Source organism: Cebus imitator, unplaced genomic scaffold, assembly GCF_001604975.1.
Source record: "Cebus imitator isolate Cc_AM_T3 unplaced genomic scaffold, Cebus_imitator-1.0 Scaffold284, whole genome shotgun sequence".
Classification (NCBI taxonomy): domain Eukaryota; kingdom Metazoa; phylum Chordata; class Mammalia; order Primates; family Cebidae; genus Cebus; species Cebus imitator.
Window position 1 is genome coordinate 2,705,211 of NW_016107599.1, and position 23,476 is coordinate 2,728,686.

General features: G+C 49.2%; 1 protein-coding gene across 3 annotated transcripts in view; it reads left to right on the forward strand.

Moving 5' to 3' along the window:
• Window positions 1-23,476, forward strand: part of LOC108284814 (DENN domain-containing protein 3-like) — a 55,229-nt gene that overhangs the window by 5,286 nt on the left and 26,467 nt on the right. For 2 of the 3 annotated variants that reach the window (XM_017501718.2, XM_037728965.1), the window contains 7 exons: window positions 1,341-1,620; window positions 2,821-2,936; window positions 6,030-6,172; window positions 8,886-8,997; window positions 16,044-16,163; window positions 16,790-17,008; window positions 20,873-20,994. In XM_017501718.2, coding sequence (XP_017357207.1) covers window positions 1,341-1,620; window positions 2,821-2,936; window positions 6,030-6,172; window positions 8,886-8,997; window positions 16,044-16,163; window positions 16,790-17,008; window positions 20,873-20,994 — 1,112 coding nt within the window. Of the gene's footprint in view, window positions 1-1,340; window positions 1,621-2,820; window positions 2,937-3,494; window positions 3,740-6,029; window positions 6,173-8,885; window positions 8,998-16,043; window positions 16,164-16,789; window positions 17,009-20,872; window positions 20,995-23,476 lie in introns of those variants that run through there. The other variant, XM_037728966.1, reaches the window with a different exon arrangement.

A 23,476-nucleotide genomic window follows, 5' to 3' on the forward strand; every position in this document is an offset into this window, starting at 1 on the left:
TTTTTTGAGACTGGATCTTGCTTTTTCACCCAGACTGGAGTGCAGTGGTGTGATCACAACTCACTGCAGCTTCAACCTCCTGTGTTTAGGTGATCCTTCTGCTTTAGCCTCCCGTGTAGCTGGGACCACAGGCATGTGCCATCATGCCTGGCTAGTTTTTTTATTTTTTGTAGAGACAAGGTCTCATTTTGTTGCCCAGGCTGGCCTTGAACTCCTGGGCTCAAGCAATCCTCCTGGTTTGGCCTCCCAAAGTGCTGGAATCACAGGCGTGAGCCACCGTGCCCCCCAGTGTTATCCTTCCTACGGTCCCTTAGAGACCCTTGACTACCCACCCTTGGCCACCTCCTGTCTCCATGTTTCGTGTACCCAAGGCCTCTTGCTTCAGGCTTTGGGCTAGTTTGGCACTGGAACCGCTTCCTTCTTGCCCACTGACCACAGCTTGTCCACCCAGTGATCTGAAGTCAGCTGGGCAGCAGTATTTGTTTAGTCCTAGCTCTGTGCTAGGAGCCCAACTGGGCATAGTAGTAACACAGAAGAGAGACAGAAGGGACAGCCCATGTGCTTTATATTATTTTAGAGAAGAATGGGAGGAAAAAAGGTAAAAACCAAAATTATGCCAAGTTAAAGTTTAGAAGAATTCAGGCCAAATGCCCCCGTTTTATTGATTCCAGGGACTGATTTATCAGGCAGGGAAGGGCCTGATCTTTCTATCAGATCAGCGCAACAGAAAGAGTGTGGCACTGGCCAGGGGGCGCGGAGGGCATGGCCCTGGTAAATGTGTGTGTGTGTGGCATTTGACAATATACAGAGCGTGCTCCCAACCCAAGAAGGGGTGAGCAGTATATTCATGGGCTTCTGGCCATACCCCTGGGCTGAGTACTGGACCTACGTTGTCTCCCTTGTTCCTTGCACTTGCCCCTTCAAAGAAAGCTTGGAGGGACAAAGAAGCTTGCTGCCAGGAGGCGGAGATACAGCCAGGATGTGAGCTCAGGTCTGTGGATCACAGTCCCCAGCTTGGACCGCAGTGCTTTAGAGGAAGGAGGCAAGGTCCTGCTGTCCGTGTTCACAGCTGAAGAACCAGGCTCTGAGAGGCCTTGTGACTTCCCTGAACGCAGGGCCTGGGAGGTTCCTAAAAGAAGCTTCCCAGGAGCTCATTACTGTCAGGAGCCTCCGGTGGGAAAAGCAGCTCACACCAGTGACACCTATGATGATGGTGCCCAGGCGCTAGTGTTTGTGGGTACCTGAGGGAGGAGAAAAACAAGTGGCGAAGCTCAGACGGAAAGGACACCGGAAGCAAGAGCTGAGGCTGTGACAGTAACTGTTATTTTTCCTTTTTTTAGGTTGCACAGAAAAAGGGAGTGAGAAATCTTTCTGCTCTTGATCCAGAGGTCCTGTCCGTTTTTGTGCCTCCTTTTGTCAGCAAAGAGGACAGTCTAATGGCCGGCGCAAACTGCAGCACTCTCGGTAAAACCAGGAGGCGCTCCTTCAGAAAGAAGCGAGAGAAGCCCAGGCCAGAGCAGTGGAAGGGCCCGTCGGGGCCCCCCAGAGTGCCAGAGCCTGAGGATGTCACCGTCCCGGGTGGCGTGGACCTCCTTGCCCTGCCCCAGCTGTGCTTCCCAGGTATGTCTAGGAGGTGGGCAGAACTGGGTGCCTCCTGCTGCCAGCTGCCCAGGGCGGTCTCTTCCCAGAAACCCTCAGGCAAAGGGAAGTGGTGTGAACAGCGAGCCAGGGACCCCTCACTGCCTCCTCTTGAGTGGCATTTCGTTTTCTTAATCTTGGGGATTTTTGTTTTTTTTGAGACAGTCTGACACTGTCACCCAGGCTGGAGTGCAGTGGGACAATCTTTGCTCACTTTAACCTCTGCCTCCTGGGTTCAGGTGACTCTCCTGCCTCAGTCTCCCGAGTAGCTGGGACTACAGGCGCCCACCACCACGCCTGGCTAATTTCTGTGTGTTTAGTAGAAATGGGGTTTCACCATGTTGGCCAGGCTGGTCTCGAACTCTTGGCCTCAAGTGACCCACCTGCCTTGGCCTCCCAAAGTGCTGGGATTATAGGTGTGAGCCACCATGCCCCGCCTATCTTCAGGATTTTAAAGCTGAAGGGAAATGTAAATCATTTATTGCGGTCTCTGAGTTTTGGAGAATTGAGTCCTGGGTGGGAGGCTGTGTAGACTGCCAGGTCAAACCATTTTTCATGATGCATTCAAGGCTTTTCCCCTTTGACCGAAAATGAAGTCTTGCAGCAGTTGGCAGATGGGTTAAAAATACACCCAGTCCATCTGCAGTGGTTCCACCCCCAGCATGCCTGAGCCTCCCCCTCCCCATCCCATTTGCCGTTTCACTGGGGCAAGAAGCAGACCTGCGTTTAGTCCCCAGGTTCACCGGTTGCAGTTAACAGGCAAGCTTGCCTTTTGGGGCTTTTTTTTTCTGGGGTCTTCAGGAGTGTTGAAATGGCCGAGATAGAAAACTCAGACAAAGCACCAAGCATAAGCACCCACCTCATGGTTCCTACCTAGAACTTGGTGCTATTTCCTGGTCACAGGGATTATAAACCCGGGACAGGCACGGGATGGACAGCAGTGCCAGCAAACACTGCCACCGGCTAGCGGGTGCTCAAGGACTTGTGAAAAAATCGCTGTGTGGGAGGGACAGTGGGGAGAGCTGGCGGGAGGCGTGGTCAGAAGCATGAACACACCCTGGACATTAAGGTACCGCTATTGATACCTGGAGGGGTGTGTTCTGACGCTGTGAAGAAATCAGTACATGGGTAACCCAGGCCACATGGCAAGAACAGGATTCTTCTCTCTCTTTCTGCCTGCAGGGGGTGTGTGCATGGCCACCGAGCCCAAGGAGGACCGCGTCCACTTCCTGGTGCTGACCGACATCTGCGGGAACAGGACCTACGGCGTGGTGGCCCAGTACTACCGGCCCCTGCACGTAGGTGGTTCCTGTTCCTCCCTCTGAAACTGGGTTTAGATTTTTATTGTGGTGGAATAAACATAACACAACATTCAGCATTCTAGCCATTTTAAAGTGTGCCTTTCAGTAACATGAAGTACATTCACAGTGTTGTGCAACCACCACTGATGTCTAGCTCCAAAACGACTTCCTCACCCCAAAACCCCGAAAATCCCACAGTAAACCCTCAGTCCTGCTTTCCCTCCCTGCCTGGCAATGGCTAAGCTAATCTGCTTTTTTTTTTTTCTTTTGAGATGGAGTCTCGCTCTCTCGCCCAGGCTAAAGTGCATTGGCGCAATTTTGGCTCATCACTGCAACCTCCGCCTCATAGGTTCAAGTGATTCTCCTGCTTCAGCCTCCAGAGTAGCGGGATTATAGGCACCCACCACCATGCCCAGCTCATTTTTGTGTTCTTAGTAGAGACAGGGTTTCATCACGTTGGCCAGGCTGGTCTTGAACTCCTGACCTCAGGTGATCCACCTGCGTTGTCCTCCCAAAGTGCTGGGATTACAGGCGTGAGCCACTACACCCAGCCAGCTAATCTCCTTTCTGTCTCTGGATGTATCCTGGACAGCTCATGTAGTGGACGCATGCAACACGCGGCCTGATGTGTCTGGCTTCTTTCCCTTCACGTGTTTTTGATGCTCGTCCGCATGGGAGTGCTTGGCGATGCTCCGTGACCTTTAATGGCGAATGACATTCCATCGTGTGGATGGACCACACTTTGTCTCTCCATGTATCTGCTGATGGACCTGTGGTTGTTCCGGCCTTTTGTCTTTTGTGTGAGTGACTGGTGTTTAGACTCTGCCACACATTACGTTTGTCACACATTGGGAGTGTTGTCTGGGTAGGGCCGTGTGTGTGAATCAGCAGGCCTTTGGGAGCTTGTAGGGGAAATGAGGTATCCACAGGGGCGGGGTGACCAGCTACACACTTCCAGAGGGGTTCCCGAAGCAAAAGGCTAGCCAGAGCCTTAGTTGAAGCGTCCTGGTGCCATGAAGGGAAGTCTGTGAGTTCTGTGCAGTCGAGAGAAGTGGCTGGCCTGGGTGGCCCTGGAGCCCGGGGCACGCGTTTTCTCTGTTGGTAGAAGCATGCTTACAGGTGTGACATTGAGTGTTGGGAGGTGTGAGGTGTAATCCCAGGGATTCTGTCCCTGTGAGCTCATGGGGCAACACAAACAGGCCCGGATGTTCTTAATGAATATGCAGGAGCAAAACTTACTACGTGATCCTCTGAATGCTACATTTCCTGGAGAGGTCATTTTCACGGTGTGCCGAGATCAGAACCGAGGTCGGATCTCAGGCGGTGCACGCAGGGGACCAGCGTCCGCCTTTGTGACCTGGCTGCTGGTGGCGCCTGGCCTTCCTTCCTGGGTTATGTTAACGGGAGATGAGAGGAAGGTGGAGATCTTGCCCCTCCACCTAGCCAGTATTCCAGACAAGAAAGGATCTGAAATGTTGGATCTTTCAGAAAAGCAGGTTGGGAGTTTGCCTGTGAAATAACACTTACCAGGAGTAATGTGCATGTTGTTCTTGTTATCATTAAATAGAATACATGTTAAAAGAAAGGAACAGCCCCGCTGGTTTGCATTAGTACAGCAGATGTCACTGTCTCCAGTGTGCCGGCCTGTCGTGAGCATGCCGGCCTCCTTCTGCCCTCCCAGCAGCTGTGTAGTTTCAGGGTATCTCCAGGCCCCGCCGTGCTCACCTCCCCTTCTTCACATGTACCCGGATGACCTCCATATCTATTGTTCTTTCTTTTTTTTTTATCAGACAGTCTTGCTCTTTCGCCCAGGCTGGAGTGCAGCGGTGCAATCACAGCTCACTGCAGCCTTGATCTCCAGGGCTAGCTCAAGTGATTCTCCCACCTCAGCCTCCTGAGTAGCTGGAACCACAGGTGTACGCCACCATGCCCAGCTAATTTTTCTTGTCTTTAGTAGAGATGAGGTCTTGCTATGTTCCCCATGCTAATCTTGAACTGCTGGGCTCAAGCAGTCCCGCCTCAGCCACCGAAAGTGTTGGGATGACAGGCGTGAGCTCCATGCCCAGCCCTCAGCTGTCGTTCTATTGATAACACAGCCGTAGCCTTCTCATAGACTCTCTCCTCTGCCTTTCCACCGACACCACGTGACTTGAGGGAGGGAACAGTACTGTCTGGGTAGCTCCAGTCCTCTCGGGCTACGGTAACAATAGCAGCAGCCCTGCGTGTGAGCAGCTCAGCAGCAGGCGTGACACAAGCACTTTATGTAGTCATTCATTTAATCCTAACTACAACAAATGAGGCTAGGAAATTACAGATGAGGAAATGGTGGCAGAGGGAGGTTAAAAACCCACCTGAGTTGGCTCAGCAGGCAGGGCTGGAACTCCAGTAGACTGACCCTGGAAAAGTGGATGTTTATTACATTTTGCTAGATAAACAAATGATGTAGCTGACTATTCCCTGGATGGCTCCCTTTACCTGGGTGTCTCCTAAGTACCCTAAATTCAGAAGGTTCCCAAGCTGGAGCTGTCATCATGCCCTTCCATCCCTACAAAAAAACCCAAACTAACAACACGTCCCCGGGGCCCAGTTGATGAGCCCCAAGTATTTTGCCACTTGTAAGTTCTGTAGTGTGCTGGGCTTTCTAGAACCCTGTGGCTGTGGCCCCACACAAGCTGAGGCCCTCCTGCTCTGTCCTGGGCACGTGCAGGTGCTGCGTGCTGTGTGTGGCTCCTGCGTTTTCCCTTTGTAAAGCAGAGTCCTTTGTGTGTCTTGGGTCTCACTGTGTTCTCATCATGCATTCCTTCTTATGCCAAGGCTGTCGGCTTTTCTGGGGCAGGAATGCATCTTGCTCTCTGTGTAGCCTCAGCACCTCAAATGGTGCAAGCACCCACTAGGGACCCCAGAGACTTCGGCCGGAGGGCTGGTGCTTGGACCGGCAGCCAAACCAGTGGGGAGTGTGGCCAGGTGCGTTGCAGTGGGGAGGATGGCGGATTCTCAGCTTGTTCTGTGCTGAAACATGACCCAATTGGAAACAGATACTGGAATTGCCAAGGTGGGGAGGTGACAATGTCACTGTTGCTTTTCACATAGGATGAGTACTGTTTCTACAATGGGAAAACACACTGGGAGCCGTCCCGGCCGGTCATGGGTGCTGCTGGCTGCTTCCTGCCCTTCGCGGTGTGTGTGGTCTCCAGGTTCCCCTATTACAACTCCCTCAAGGACTGCCTCTCCTGGTGAGCCGGGTCACTGGGGGCTGGGGGTGGTGGGGGGCAGCCCTCTGTGCCTCTCCTGGTGAGCCGGGTCACTGGGGGCTGGGGGTGGTGGGGGGCAGCCCTCTGTGCCTCTCCTGGAGAGCTGGGGGACCAGAGGCCAGGGGTGTTGGGGAGCAGCTTTCTGTGCCTCTCCTGGAGAGCTGGGGGACCAGGGGCCAGGGGTATTGGCAGGGGAGCTCTCTGTGCCTCCTAGGCTGCTGCTTAAGGCTCTGGGCAGTGGGCAGGGGCGTGTGGCAGCAGGCGCTCCTCTCTGTGACTGGTAACATATGGTAATGGCATGGTAGGAAAGGGGTAAAGCCACACTGCCGGAAGTAAGGTTGATGTGCAGGATTTTCATTTTGTTTAGGTTTTCACAAAGAGGCATATATCAGGAAAAACTCGTTTCCTAGGTGAGAATATTAGGTGGCTGCTGCTTTTTCCAGTCAGTTTTATTGATCTTTAAAAGATGACCTTGGCTCGACGTGGTGGCTTACACCTGTAATCCCAGCATAGTGGGAGGTTGAGATGGGAGGATTGCTTGAGCCCAGGGATTTGAGACCAGCCTGAGAAACATGGCAGTACCCTTTCTCTAAAAAACAATTTAAAAACTAGCTAAGCATAGTGGTGCGTGCCTGTAGTCCCAGCTACTGGGGAGGCTGAGGCAGGAGGATAGCTTGAGCCTAGGAGTTCAAGGCTGCAGTGAGCTGTGATTGCATCACCACACTCTAGCCTGGGTGACAGATCAAGACCCTGTCATCTATTTTTGTAGAATCTGTTACTGTCTCCCTGCTGATCGTGCATAGAAAGGCTAAGGACGTAAATAACTTTTGAAAAATCAGAAAGACATCGTGTAGAGCCTAATGGGTTCTCGTTATCAGAGGATGCTTTTGTGACACTGGGGGCTGTAGCTAGAGTTGGAACGTGGTCAGTCCCAGTGGGCACTCGTGCACAGAGGCTTTTCTTTTGAGTCTCATAGAGTCATAGTCTTAGAATTTGTACTTGTTTGATTAAAGACCGAGGAGAAAGCAGTTAACAACAGTTCCCTCTTGTGTCATCATCCTGGAGAGTGTGCCATGGAAATCGCTCAGCTGGTGCTATTCTGTTTCTTGCAAAGCACCACCATTTGAGACCTTGTGTCTTGACCAGAGGGATGAGCCCCGTGGAGTCTGAGCAGGAACCTTACTGTTCAAATCAATGACTCGTAATTCAAATTCCGGCACTTCAGTGGCTTACTTCTTAAAATATAACTGGCTTTTGGACATAGTTTGGGTCTAGCCTACATTTTATTGCCATAGATATAAAGTATCTTTAACAGAGAGCTGACTCAGCTGTAGTCAGTGAGCAGGTGAACTGAGCATCTGCATGTTTGTTGAATGTCTGCCGCCAGCGCCCAGGAAGTGGCAGAATGGTAAACCTGGACACTGCCCCCATTTATTTACTAACTGGTGATCTTCATTACTTGAAGGTCAACAACGTTTTCACTAATCTCTAGTTTCCTCTTCTGTAAAATGGCGATGGTTATTTTTACCTTTAGTTAAGTGAACTGAATGGGTGGTGGCCAGACAGCTGCGCTTGGAAGACAGGCAGAAAGGAGGTGTTTGCTTCACCTCCTGCTTGAAGTTATGTGTGTTTATTCAGCAGTTGACCTTTCATAGTGTGACTGGCAGCAGATATCCTCCTGGTAGACATTAAGGAAACACATACTTCACCTGAAAAATGTGTTCATTTTCATGCTTCTTGAGTTTTCTTTCTTTTTCAGCGCCCATTGCCGTGTGATCAGAAATAGAAGGGGCAAAATGCAGAAACAGAATGCAGCTAAAAGGGGCAAATAACAGAAATTCAAATTGCAGTGTGACAACATGAATTTGTAGTTTTAAATTGGTTCTGTTAGCGTGATAATATGCAAAATATGTCTCCACATGGACAAAAATTGGGCAAGAACGTATTTGTGTTTTGGGAATCAGAGTATGGGCGGTTGCTTTTTAATTTTTAATTTAAATATTTTTTTGAGAGACAAGGCCTCACTGTCACTCAGGCTGCTCACTGCATCCTCAGACTCCTGGGCTCATGTGATCCTCCCAGTTCCGTCTCCCAAGTAGCAGGGAGAACAGGCGCACACCACCACACTAGGATAATTTTTGTAGAGACGGGGATCTCACTCTTTTGCCAGGGCTGGTCTTGAACTCCCGGCCTCAAGTGATTTTCCCGCCTCAGACTCCCAAGGTGCTACTGGTGTGAGCCACTGCACCTATGCCTTTTATATTTTAAATTGTACACAGTACTTTAAAAGTCAGAGTGCATTTTGGAAACAGACTTTCTAAAGCACTTTCCTTCCAGGTGTTTGTTCTTTTATTCCTTACCGAGGTATAACATACATACAGAAAAATGCACGAATTCCAGTGATTTTTCGCAAATTGAACACACACATGTAACTAGCACCCAGACAAGGAAACAGACCATGACCAGGCCTCCCCCTCCAAAAATAAACCTCCCCTTGTGCCACCTTTCAGGTGCTCCTGCCAACCTGGGGCCACTTTGCTGTGGTCCAACACCTTGATGACTCTGCTTTAGATGAAAGGTCCTGGAGTTGCAGACACAGAGCCTGGGAGATTCCAGTGTGATTAGAAATGCTAAGGATGACAGCTGGGTTCTCATTTTTATTTTGTGGTTTGATTTTTGTTTTTGTAAATTTCAGTTTATTGACTCATCTGAAGCTTTGTAAAGATTTTGAAGTCGACAATGCTATAAAGGATTTTGCTGCGAAACTATCTTTAATACCCAGTCCGCCGCCTGGACCGCTCCATTTGGTAAAGTAGACCTGCAGTTATGTTGTTTTTTCTTTGCAAATAGTGAAAGTAAGATGTTGAAGGCAATGTAAATGTTTAAAACGATTTCTGAAGTTCTAGCTGTAAATCTAAAATAAAATCCTAAGCCCCAACCCCCTACAGCTGGCTGACTGGACCCCCCTTTGGCCAAGGGGCCCCCAGAGAATCCTGAAAAACAGAATTACTGGCCAGAACGGAAAGGAGGTCAGACACTCCCAGTTATACCCTCTCTCTTTTGCATGAGTGTATGGGGTGTTTGTGCATAGGATTGTAAACCAAAACTAAAATCCTACGCCCCCCTATTGACTGAACAGGTTCCTTCCTGGCCAAGGGGACCCTAGAAAAACTTTAAAAATTAAATTCCCGGCCATGACAGGAAGGAAGATCAGACATGCCTTGTTATGCTCCCTGCCTTTTGGAGTTTAGGCACAGCTGATCAGCGTTAGGTTAAAATGGAGATTCTCCCTGGGCGTGGTGGCTCACACCAATAATCCCAGCACTTTGGGAGGCCAAGGTGGGTGGATCACGAGGTCAGGAATTCGAGACTAGTCTGGCCAACGTAGTGAAACCCCGTCTCTACTAAAAATACAAAACATTAGCCGGGTGTGGTGGTATGTGCCTGTAATCCCAGCTACTTGGGAGGCTGAGGCAGGAGAATCTCGTGGACCCAGGAGGCAGAGGTTGCAGTGAGCTGGGATCGCACCATTGCACTACTCCAGCCTGGGCAACAGTGCCAAACTCTGTCCATCTCAAAAAAAAAAAGGAGATCCTAAGACCGACAGAACAGACTCTCTGTGGCCCTAAGATTCCAAACTATGAAGAAAACCTAAGGCCACACAAAGTTAGCATTAAGTCTCTCCCTACAAAGCATAAGCGCTCCTTAAACAGGGTATAATGTGGCTACTTTCCACCCTGACTCTGCTATAGCATCCCATGGCAGATACCAGACCCTGAAGGAAATAAAAATATTTTACCGCAAAATATGTTTCTTGGACATATTTTGAAAGGACACTGCAAAGCTGTCTTCTGTGGGGAATATTTGCATCTGTAGAGAATCTACTGATGCAGCCAGGCCTGCCGTTCTAGGCCTTTCCCAGATCTAGGAGAGATGAACTGAGAGGTCGACACCTTTAAAGTCTGAAAAGGGACATTCACCATCTGTTCTCCCTGAGGGCTGCCATCTGCAAGTCTTCATTTATGTAACAAGGCATTGGCCCCACGCCCCTTATCTTGACCCCGGCATTCTTGCCTACTGCTTTCAGGTCTTTAAATAGTAGCTCAGCTTTCTCAACCCATTGTCAGGAATCCCTAAAACCCACCTGTGACTTATACCTCCCTCCTCTTGGAGATGTCCCGCCTTTTTGGGACAAAGGAACATGCACTTTCCGTGTACTGATGTATGTCTTTGCCGGTGACTCCTGTCTCTGTACAATGTGTAAAGCCAAACTGTAACCTGGCCATGTGGGGACCACTTACTTGTGACCTCTTTAGAGTGTTCCCTAGGCCATGGCCACTCAGAACAAACCCCTTTAAAATATTTTATAGAGTTTTGTTTTTCCATTAACACTGTATTTCAGTTATGTTTCTCAAGGTTCTTATGGAAACATACACTGTTTCTGAGGGTGAGAAGTTAAATATTTAGACGTGAGTTTTGCTGAGTGGCATGTGGTAAACAGAGCTGGTAATATGTTGTGGCACATCAGTTCATGGCTCCCTGTGCAGATAATACGTGGAAACCTGAATCCTTCTGTATACGAATTTATTCAAATTACAGATTTCTCTTTTGTTTATTTATTTATTTATTTATTTATTTTTTTTTTTTGAGACGGAGTCTTGCTCTGTTGCTCAGGCTGGAGTGCAGTGGTGAGATCTTGGCTCGCTGTAAACTCTGCCTCCTGGGTGTAAGCAATTCTCTTGCCTCAGCTTCCTGAGTAGCTGGAACTACAGGCGCGTGCCACCACACCCAGCTAATTTTTTGTGTTTTTAATAGAGAAGGGGTGTCACCATGTTGGTGAGGATGGTCTCCATCTCCTGACCTTGTGATCCGACCGCGTCGGCCTCTCAAAGTGCTGGGATTGCGGGTGTGAGCCACTGCCCAGCCTGGATATTGTATTTTGTTTGTTGGTGTCTTCTCTTGTACAGTGTGATTAATGAGAAGTAACTGGTTTTATATTTTTGTTACTCTTAGAGGTAGCACTGTGTTAGCAAACGTTTCGCAGGCTGGCTTTTTTCTGAGAGATGTTTTTGGCGATTTCAAGACACAGGGTTTGGGGTTTAGGGAAGCTAGAGATGTGGCTGACCGCCTTCCCCTTTTGTTCGTTGAGAAACATGTCAGGCTGCTCAGCTATGTGAAGAAACCCGTTTGACTCAGCATCTTCCAAACTAATTTTAACCGTACTTAGGATGCTGTTTTTATTTTTTCCTTTAATAGACACCTGTCAAACGTCACAAAATGTTTAGTAACTGTCGATTCAGTTTCATTGTGTTAGTCTTCTGGAAGATTATACATATTAATCTTGATCTTCTACATTTTTCTTTACTGACAATTGAAAAAATAAGTTTATCTTATCAGAAGACACACCATCATGAACTTAAAATGTGCATTTTACCGTGATCCCACCCCTAGCAGTCTGCTGGGTGGAAAATCCTGCCAGTGCATTCCAGTCCAGATGCAGAGCAGGCCGCCGGGGGTGTCAGTTCTGCTCCCAGAGGCCTTTGTGGGGAATGTTTATTGGCCGCGTGTTTTATGTACCTCTTTTATGTGGATAGTTGACATTTTCTTGTCAACAGTATGTGCTGTGAAATCACCAAAGTTTATGTTCTTGTTCTATAAACTCAGCAAGTATTTACCGAGGGCTATGTGAACAGAACCAAACTTCTGACTTCAGAACAGTTTCAGGGTGAGCAGCAATGTGCCACACTTAGTCTTTGAACATAAGGAATGCGTGCATAGCACTCCCAGTGTTTTTCTGTGTCTCCCGAGCTGATGACTCTTGTCTCCTGTATCTCGATGCGCCTGTGAGGAAGCTCACTGAGGGTCACTGTTGGCCTCCTCTCCCCTCTCCCTTTCCGTCACTCAGCCTGGCTGACTGCCTTCATCATTGATTTCCAGTTTGTCCATTTCCTTGCTGCCACTTCATTCTGGGTCACCAGCTGCTCCCACCTGTGTGACTTGGGAACCACGGGTCTGTCTGGTTCAGTTCATTGTTGACCGTTCCATTTGCCCTCTGCACATTCGCTGCAGAGATTGTTATAATGTAAACATTGGGGCCAGGCTTGGTGGCTCATGCCTGTAATCCCAGCACTTTGGGAGGCTGAGGCAGACGGATCACCTGAGGTCAGGAATTCAAGACCAGCCTGGCCAACATGGTGAAACTCTGTCTCTACTAAAAAAATACAAAAGTTAGATGGGCGCAGCCAAGATTTCGCCATTGCACTCCAGCCTGGGAGACAGAGCAAGACTCTGTCTCCAAAAAAAAAAAAAAAAAAAGTATATACACACACACACACACACATTGGGGTTTGCTTCTCTTCCCCAAGCCCCAGAGCAGTTTCTCGCTGTTTGTCTTCCTCAGCCCTGCAGCCTGGACCCTGTCTCACTGCCCAGCTCTGTTTTGTTGTTGTTGTTTTTTGAGACGGAGTCTCACTCTGTTGCCAGGCTGGAGTGCAGTGGTGCGATCTTGGCTCACTGCACACTCCAACTCCGTGGTTGAAGTGATTCTCCTGACTCAGCCTCCCAAGTAGCTGGGATTACAGGCATGCGCCACCACGCCCAGCTAAATTTTGTATTTTTAGTAGAGATGGGGTTTTACCATGTTGGCCAGGATAGTCTTGATCTACTGACCTCGTGTTCCGCCTGCCTTGGCCTCCCATGGTGCTGGGATTACAGGCATGAGCCACCGCGCCCGGCCTGTCCAGCGCTGTTTTATGCTGCCCCCTGGTATGCTGATCTCCAGCCTCACTGGACTCCTGTCTGTTCCCTGAAGATGCCAGCACAGGGCCCTTGCACACACTGTTCCCAGAAACACTGTTTCCACCGTTTTCTTGTGGCCAGCTGTGGCTCATCTCTGGTCACTCTCAGTGGTCAGGTCTTCCGATTGTCTTCTCTGGGTGATCCCATCTCTCTGATAGCACCCAGTTCTCATCCCGCAGGCACAGCGCAGTTTGTAATGAGGGCTTCTGTGCATGTGTTTTTGTTTAATGTTTGCTCCTCCATCAGACTCTCAGCTGCATGAAGGTAGAGACCACACTCAGCACCGCATATCTAGGGCTCACAGCCAGGCCCGCACAGAGTTGCCCAGGAGAGAGCTGTACAGTGGGCAGTGTGGGCAGGGATGCTCTGGGTTCCAGCATTAGCCAGTCAGTGCCCACTGATCTGTGTCCCGTGTGTTTGTCTGAATGAGTGACTTAGTCTGTATCAGGCGTGACTCAGTGTGGCTCTCCCACACCAAGTCTAATTAGCTACTGACTTTAAGTTGGTATAATGCTTGGGATCTATTTTAGGGAATGTCATATATTAATGTTTACCATTTTGAATAAATCCAAGAGGTCAATGTAGGCCAAGGTTCTCATCTGACGCAGGAGCCAACGCAGTCGTATTTTCTAGAACCCACTGCAAACTAAGGTAGCTTAGAGGCTGTCGTAGAGAGCAGTCGTGAGATGGGTCTTGTGTTTTGAATGTGTGTGTGTTTCCCGTTACTTCTAGTCTGGGTTCTCTCTGATCTATGCTGGTGAAAAGGAGGGAGGAGGGAAGGGGCCCCACAGCACAGGGAGTAGAGGAGAGGGCCGTGCCCTGTGCCTTGCTTCCCTGGTTCCCGTTCAGCCCCCTTCCTCGGATGGTGCATGGACTACCAGCTGGAGCCTGGCGAGGACTGGAAACAGCCCCAGCCTGCACTGACCTGCCTTCTGGGGCTGATTTTACCTGCTTTGCAAATCTTGGGCTTAATTGTGTGTGCAAAATGACACACACACACACACACACACACACACACAGGCTTCTCTTGCACTGTACCCGAGTCATTTTCTGTGTTGCTTTGTATGTTACACCCGTTCTTTCCTGGGGCTCAAATCAAGCTGAGATCTGGAAACTGTTTACCTTAAACATCTCTCTCCTCAGTCCCTTCGTCTGTGGAGTGGGTGACATAACAACCCACTTCAGAGAGTGTGAATATTACACGCTGGAAAATCTCTAGCGTGCACCCGAGACCACCCAAAGGCTGGTGGAGTTCTTAGCATTTGTGTGTGTGTTTTTTTTTTTTTTTTTATCATTAATTGGATAGCTGGTTGACACATTTATTTTTTGAAATATTGAAAATATTTCCTATAAACTTGAAAATTATTAATACTGTGCCCCAACTTGGATAATTTAACTTTCTTTTCTTTTCTTTTACATAAAAGAACCTTATTCACATAAATGAATCTGCCTTATTTTCAACGTGTCTTGCTTCTGTACACAAATTGGTAACAAGAAAGCAAAGAGACCTAAGCACAGTGGGTCCTCAGTGTGGCAGGCAGGTTCTCAGAAACTGCAGCATTTACTGGGTCACAAAATCGATTTCACCATAGACTAATTGATACAGACGAGAGCAAGTTCCTCTGGCATACTACTGGTCATAAAAACATCAGCAGACTTCTAAATAAAGACCCAAAGCACTTCTGATATTAAACACTGAAGTAAATGGGAGCTGTACACACATTTAAGAACAATGAATTAAAATAAGGAAGAACATCATTTACCTGCTTATTGCAGTTCAGGGCTGAGGGTGGACAGTGCTTAGTGCCTCAGTGGGAACCAGCTCTGGGCAGATGCTATCCCGTGGCAGGGCAGTCCCAAGCTCTCCCATGCTTGCTCACACCAGGACCAGTCCGCGTGCCGGCTGGGCTTCAGGATGTGGCAGGAAACCAGAGGACCTGGAGCTGGGCACGGGCATGGGCACGGGCACGGGCACGAGGAGACTGTGAAGGTGCCCCCTGCTGGGACACAATTCCTTTTTCTCATCAACATTATCACAAAATGATGTTATTCAAGGACCTGTGTCTTGCTAGGAAGCAACACTGGTGTCCCCACCACCAAGAAATTACCACCTTTTCTTGTTTTCAGTTTCTTGTGTGCATATGTGCTTAGAATACGGACTTGGGTGACTGGGAGCAGGCAGGGGCACTAGAGACCTTGTTTGTGACCTGTTTTTCCACCCTGGCTCCCGTTCCTCTTGGTTTCTCACCGTCCCAGGCGCTCCCTTGATGGAGTCTCAGCCGTCTGCTCTGATCGCGTCTCTCCTCTCTGTCTCCCTGTGCTTTGCTTACACTTAGATCCGTCCATTCTGTTCATTTCCTGGAGCTTCGGGTGCCGGGCCAGGCACCCACATTTCCTGAGGGCCTCCCACGTGCCAGCACCCGGGTGGCAGGAACCCGCTGTTTGCAGCCCATCCATGGCAGGCTCGGAAGCCCTCCCTCAGTGAAGGAACTGAACCTCCTCTGGACTCCCTCCGCCAGGTCCAGCCGCATCTCAGTAGCCATTCTGTGAATGCAGAATTCGAATTGAAGTGTGAATTCAAAGTAGTATATTTAGAAAAATGTCTTTCTTAAAATTTTAAATGTACATGTCTTGAAGGAGCTTTGACTATTAAATTGAAAGTATTAAGAGAGTTTGTAGCATACAGTAACTAAGAATATATAATACCTGAGAATAATTTGAACATGCTTGATTTAGAATTGGTGTTAATTGGTACAAATATCTGGTCTGTAGTTTATCTCTGTCTAGACAATGAATAGTTTGCTGATTAGAGTTTAAGGAATTTTGGCTTTCTTAGAAAAAGACATTAAGTACTTAATTTACGTTTGAGCCTTTATCTGCAGTTCTGTGTATCTCTAAACTGTTTAGTTATTCTGCATAATTTAACGTGGCAGCCTGTGTCTTCAGAAATGTTTTCTAGCCCTGATGCCTTCGGTGTGGAAATAGTGACTTGAGTGCATTTCAGCCTCTGCCCGGAGCAGCTGTCTGAACTAATGCTGGGAACTGGCTGTCGCAGGTTTTTAACATGAAGCCGCTCCAGATTGTGTTTCCCGCCCGCGCGGACCCGGAGAGCCCTGTCCTGGACCTGGACCTTCACCTGCCCTTGCTGTGCTTCCGGCCGGAGAAGGTGCTGCAGGTGCGCGCCCCCGCCCCCACGAGCTTAGTGGGGCCTCAGAGTGATGATCAGGGACGATGAAAGAGCGAGTTTCTTCCACAGTGTACCCACCGGTATACTCGAAATGTTTATTACTATTTTTTAAAGCCAGCGTTCCCTACAGTGCCTGGTATTTGCAAATGGCAGTCTTTGCGGGGTCTCAGGTGGCTTTTGTTTGGCAGATAGAGCTGAGAGACCAGGGAAGAGCTAGCTGTGCTGGGTTGTGTGTTTATGAGCATTTTCTCTGGACTGCACTGAATCGGAAGTGTGTATGTGGGCCGGGCGCGATGGCACATGCCTCTAATCCCAGCACTTTGGGAGGCTGAAGTGGAAGAATTGCTTGAGGCCAGGAGTTTGAGACCAGCCTGAGCGACACAGGGAGACCCGGTCTCTACAAAAAAATTTTTAAATCTAGCTGGATATGGAGGCACGTTCCTGTAGTCCCAGATACTTGGGAGGCCAAGGTGGGAGGATTGAGCCCAGGAGTTCACGGCTGCAGTGAGCTGTGATCATACCTCTGCACCCCAGCCTGGGCAACACAGTGAGACCCTGTCTGTATTTTTTGTTTTTTAAAAGTGTGCACTCAGTGTGGTGGGTTCTCCCCTCAGATCCTGACGTGCATCCTGATGGAACAGCGGATCGTATTCTTCTCCTCGGACTGGGCTCTGCTGACGCTGGTCGCCGAGTGCTTCATGGCCTACCTGCACCCCCTGCAGTGGCAGCACCCCTTCGTGCCCATCCTGTCGGACCAGATGCTGGATTTCGTCATGGCCCCCACGTCCTTCCTCATGGGCTGCCATCTTGACCACTTCGAAGAAGTCAGCAAGGTTAGGTCGAGAACTGTTGGTTTGGAATGCTAAATTCCTGTGAGTCCATCACGGGGACACATGGGAAGAATGGGAAGATGTGTCTGAAAGTGCTCTGTGGTGAAGGCGGGGTCTGCGCGCCACAGCAAGGTCACGGGCACCATGAGAAGTGGCTGTTCGCTTGCTGTGTCATCGTCCTGTGGTGAAGCCGGGACCCCTTAGCATCCCAGTAGAGACAAGACAGTGAGTGTGGTCACCTCATTGTCCCAGTGAGGACCGAGTGGGGCGGTCGCCAGCGCCAGGCCTGAAGTAGGTTGTCGTGGGTGGTGCTGTCGCGACTCCTCTGCCGGCCTGACGTGGCATGTTCTCCATTGGTGAGTGGATGGAATCGTGCTAAGTCTTGTCAAGATGCCAGCAGGCGGACTGGGTTTGGTTTTTAAAAATAGTTTTATTGAGATACAATTTACATACCTCAAAGTTTACCCAATTAAAATACATGATTTGGTGGATTTTAGGATATTTATAGAGTCGTGTAACCATCTGCTGTCTGATTTTAGAAGGAAATTTTTGTCACCCCATAAAAGTACACTGTACACATCAGCAGTCAACCCCCAGCACTGGCAGCCACGCCTGTGCGCCTCGTCTCTGGGTTTGCGGTTCTGGACCTTTCGTGGGAGCAGTCTCTCCATGCATGGTCCTTCTCACGTCATGGTTGAGACACTCCTCCACACCGGAGCACACATTATTTTTATCGCTGACTAGGGTTTCACTGTAGACCGAATTTTGTTCTTCCACGCACAATGAGGTTGTCGTGATAAATTCCTCATCACAGTGTTCAGTGATGGCGTGTGGGTTGTTTGCACTTTTGGCTGCTGTGATTAATGCTGCTGTGGACATTTGTGTGCAGGTTTTTGTGTGGATGTGTGCCTCCATTTCCCTCTGGTGTGTCCCTAGGAATGGAATTGCTGGGTCATAAGGCAGCTCTTTGTTTAACCCTTTGAGGAACTGCTAGGCTGTTTTTGCGAAGTGGCCACGCCGTTTCACTCCCACCAGCAGTACGAGGGATCCAGCTTCCGCTCACGTCCTTGCCAGCGCTGGCTGTTGTCTCCTTTTAATTGCAGCCCTCCAGTGAGGAGGAGCTGGTGTCTCGCTGCGGTTTCACGTGCATTTCCCCGGATATGAGCATCTTTTCCTGTGCTTAGTGGTGCTTTGTACAGGGTAGGTGTACATACAGCTTTCCATTTTGAAAATTATCTTTCATTTTTTTTGAGATAGACTCTCTCTCTGTTCCCTACACTGGAGTGCAATGGTGTGATCTCAGCGCACTGCAACCTCTGCCTCCCAGGCTCAAGCAGTTCTCCTGTCGCAGCCTCCCCAGTAGCTGGGATTACAGGTGCACGCCACCACACCTGGCTAATTTTTGTATTTTTAGTAGAGATGGGGATTCACCATGTTGCCCTGGCTGCTGTTGAACTCCTGGCCTCAAGTGATCCACCCACCTCGGCCTCCCAAAGTGCTGGGATTACAATCGTGAGCCACTGTGCCCCTCCCCGTTTTGAAAATTTCTAAATGTGATAAAAATAGAAGAATACAGCATGTGACCTGCGCCCTCACAGTCCTCAGCCTGTTGCCAGCTTTGTAGTCACCCGCAGCACTACTTTTCCCAGGGCATTTGAAAGCAAATCCCAGGCTCCAGATGCTTCCCCCACAAGTGCTGGGAAGGGCTGTCAGCTGGCCTGGTCAGGGTTCCCACCGCGGTGTAGAACAGCGCTTGTGTGTTCCTGCCCAGGCAAGTGAGTCAGTGGGGAAACACACAGGAAAAGGCCATGCAGACCTCCACGGAAGGAGCGGAAAAGCGTCACCAGCCCGCCTTGCAGACGAGGAGAAACTGAGCTGTGTTCTGAAGCTCAAAGTTGTTTCTTTTCTTAGTCATTAGGGGAAAAAAAATTATGTTTCAGGCTGTTTTAGGAGGAAAACCGTTTTCACACGTTAACCTAGCAGTTCCAGCCAACGGGGAGATGTTGTGGAGGATTTCGGGAGAAGCAGCTGCTCTTCTGGGTTGGTTGGGCATTTCGTGTTTTGTGGCTGGCAGTGACCCTATGCGCCTCCATGAAACCCTCCTGCCTCTTGCAGAGACGCTGGGTGTTAACACCTACACGGGACCAGCTGTGTGCCTCGCTGCTTTAGCGTTTTCTGCATTTGCCTTGTAAGGTTTTGAGGCCAAGAATATGTTTGCACATATTTCAAGTAGCCACCTGAATTGCACTCTAGAGGGCAGGGCCCAGAATGAGAGCTGGGAGTTGGGACCTCAGCTGGGAAACTGGCGTCACATTCTGGGACTGCTGGAGTGCGGGGCCCGAGTGCATTACTCAGTGTTTGTGTACTCTGTCACAGGGGACTCTCCAAGTCATCCATGTGCATATTTCAAATATCCCAGGGCTGTGTGGTCTCTTAGCCCAGGCCCTGCCCATGCCCTGGTACGTGGAGGGACGGAGCTGGCTGGGGAGCTGAGCGTACACCCTGGGCGTTGGAGGTTGGTGGTGCCCTCACGGGAGTTCTCTGGAATGCTTCCTCCAGGACTCTAAGAAGCAGTATATGCAGTGTTTGTACCAGGGTGTATTGGAATCTTTTTTTTTTTTTTGAGATGGAGTTTCACTCTTGTTGTCCAGGCTGGAGTGCAGTGGTGCGATCTCAGCTCACTGCAACCCCCTCCTCCCAGATTCAAGCAATTCTCCTGCCTCAGCCTCCTGAGTAGCTGGGATTATAGGCACATGCCACCATGCCTGGCTAATTTTTGTATTTTTAGTAGAGACGAGGTTTCGCCATGTTGGCCAGGCTGGTCTTGAACTCCTGGCCTCAGGTGATCCACCTGCCTTGGTCTCTCAAAGTGCTGGGATTACAGGCATGAACCACCTCACCTGGCCTGTACTGGAATCTTGACTGAAAGAGAAAGGGATATGGGTAAGCAAAATGTGGTCTTTCCAAATAACAGACTATTGAGGCTGAAGAAGCCAGGGCCATCTGACACGTGCCGCAGATGGGTGAGCCTCACTGACATCAGCGCTGAGTGAAATAGGCCAGCCCCAAAAGAACAAAAGCTGTTCGTCAATCCACTCGTTTGAAACCCCTAGAGGAGTCAAATTCATGGAGACAGGAAGCAGAACGGTGGGCGCATGGAGGGGAGGCCGGGAGCTGTGCTGGATGGGGACAGTTTCAGTTTGGGATGATGAAAACGTTCTGGGAATGGAGGGGGAGAAGCTTGCACAGCCACTCAAATGCACTTACACTGTTGAGCTGCACGATTAGCATGGTTACATTGATACAGTTTATGTTCATTTTACCACAATTAAGAAAAATAAGAGAAAGACATATTTAATCAAATTTAGCCCATTAACATAACTCATGATATATACTAGATTTTTGTGTAGAAAATATAAGGTTATGTGTACATTTATTTTATTATGCTTATTTTTTTTTTGAGAGAGGGTTTCACTCTGCTGCCCAGGCTTCAGTGCAGTGATGTGATCTCAGCTCACTGCGGCCTCCACCTCCTGGGCTCAAGGGATCCTCCTGCCTCAGCCTCCCGAGTAGCTGGGACCACTTGGCTAATTTCTTTTAAATTTTTTTGTAGAGACAGCCTTACTGTGTTGCTCAGGCTGGTCTCAAACTCCTGGGCTCAAGCAATCTCCCTGCCTCAGCCTCCCAAAGTGCTAGGATTACAGGTATAAGTCATGCGCCCAGCCTCTGTGTGCATTTTAAAGAGGGTCATTTAATTAATGATGTCACTGTCTTACTGGATGCAAAATATATTTGTGTATTTTCAAAGAGGTGTGCAAACTACGAGATTCTTCCATCAATCTTTACAGATCACTCCTTGTTTTCTAGGAAGCTGACGGTTTAGTTCTGATAAATATTGATCATGGGAGCGTCACCTACTCCAAGTCTGCAAACAATAGTGTGGACATTCCTGATGTCCCCCTCCTGGCAGCCCAGACATTCATTCAGAGGTAACGGGAAACATTAATAGTATGAATTTCAGACCGTCTTTGTTCAGATTTTGTATTTGCCACTTTGAGTATCTTTTCCAATTTTATATAATTGATAGGTATTTTATGTATTATAATTTGGAAATTATTTGTGAATTTGTTTTTGAGATGGAGTCTCATTCTTGTTGGCCAGGCTGGGGTGCAGTGGGGCAATCTCGGTTCACTGCAACCTCTGTCTCCCAGGTTCAAGCGATTCTCCTGCCTCAGCCTCCCAAGTAGCTGGGATTACAGGCACCCAGCACCATGACTGCCTAATTTTTGTGTTTTCAGTTTTCACCATGTTGGCCAGGCTGGTCTTGAACTCCTAGCCTCAAGTGACCCGTCCAGCTTGGCCTCCCAAAGTGCTGAGATTACAGGCATGAGTCACTGCGCCCAACTGTGAATGTTTTTAAATAAAAGTGATTTGTCTTTATTCCAATATTGTCTAAATGTTAGTTCGAGTCAAGAGACAGTCACATTCCCCAGGAAACCTACCCAGCCTCTGTCCTGTGCCCCAGGATCCTGTGCCTATGATCCTTGAAGTTCCCTATCCATCCTTCATTCATTCATTCACTAGATGTGTATTGCATACCTGTCGTATACCTGGAATTGGGCAGGGCTTGCGTACTAATGGCAGGACAGCCATGACTCCTGTCCTGTGACTTTGTCAGTCTGTTGGGTTCTGACGGGCGTGGCCCATTCTCCCTGAGCTGGAAGTTTCCATTTCTTTCACTTTCTCTTCCTGGCACTATATGGGTACTTGTTTTTTTTTTTTTTTTTTTTAGGTGGAGTCTTGCTCTGTCACCCAGGCTGGAGTGCAATGGCGTGATCTTGGCTCACTGCAACCTCTGCCTCCTGGGTTCAAGCGATTCTCTTGCCTCAGCCTCCTGAGTAGCTGGGATTACAGGCGCCACCACCATGCCCAGCTAATTTTTTGTATTTTTAGTGGAGATGGGGTTTTACTGTGTGTTGGCCAGGCCGGTCTTGACCTCCTGACCTCGTGATCTGCTCGCCTCAGCCTCCCAGGGTGCTGGGATTATAGGCATGAGTCACCGTGCCTGGTCTGGTACTTTATTTTTTCACACCATTTTATAGTTTTATATTTTCTTTAATCTCTGTTACTTAACCTCATTGGCTTAGATCGGGCATCAGCAAACTTCTTTTAAGAAGGGTCAAATGATAAATATTTCAGGCTTTGGGGGCCCTGAGGTCTCTGTCGTGGTGAAGAGACTTAACAGGGACTTTGGTCAGGGGAGGGTGAGAGGAGGTGTAATTGCTAAATATGTCAAAACAGAGGTGTTGGGTCATCTTGGGTGTCACCCAAGCAGTGACTCATCTCCGGGGCCAGGGCTCCCTCGGGGTTCTCTGCAGAGCTCATTTTTCCCTTCAGCGTTTTATAAACTGACAGCAGGAGAGAGCAGATTGTGGGATCCAGCTGCAGTCAGGCCTAGTGCCATTTGTGGAGCTGATGCTGGTGGGAGGGGAGCGCTTGGGCTGTTTGTAAACAGCTGGGCTGTAGGAGTTGAGCTTCGCGTGAAGCCTGCGAAGCAGCCTGGATTCTGGTCAGCGGTCACCTTTCCTCTCTTCGCCTCTTTTGCCTTTGCGTTGTTGGCAGGTCAAATGAGGAGGGAGCTGAGAGCTGGGGGCGTGGGAAGGAGGAGGGCGGTTTCTGGCCTGGCTTTTCACCTGGCTTTTCCGATTTCTGACTCTTACCTTGGTATGGATTATTCCTTCTACCTGGAAGCTTTCTGCAAAATGTTTAGGAGAACTACCTTTTTTTTTTTTTGAGATGGAGTTTCGCTCGTTACCCAGGCTGGAGTGCAATGGCGCGATCTCGGCTCACTGCAACCTCCGCCTCTCGGGTTCAGGCAATTCTCCTGCCCCAGCCTCCTGAGTCGCTGGGATTACAGGCACACGCCACCATGCCCAGCTAATTTTTTGTATTTTTAGCAGAGATGGGGTTTCACCATGTTGACCAGGATGATCTCGATCTCTTGAACTCGTGATCCACCCGCCTCGGCCTCCCACAGCGCTGGGATTACAGGCTTGAGCCACTGCGCCCGGCCCCTTGTTTGTTTTTTTAAGAGACAGAGTCTTGCTCTGTCACCCAGGCTGGAGTGCAGTGGCATGATCTCAGCTCACAACAATCTCTGCCTCCCAGGTTCAAGTGATTCTCCTCCTTCAGCCTCTTGAGTAGCTGGGACTACAGCCACCTGCCAACACACCTGGCTCATTTTTATATTTTTAGTAGAGATGGGGTTTCACCATGTTGGTCAGGCTGGTCTCAAACTCTGACCTCAGGTGATCCATCTGCCTCGGCCTCCCAAAGTGCTTGGATTAAGGTGTGAGCCACCGTGCCGGGCCAGAGAACTACTTTTATTATTGTTCTTCCATCTTACAGAACTCCCAAAGGCCCTAAAGCTAAACGATGGTCCCGCAAAGGCAAGGTCTGTTTGTGTTTGCT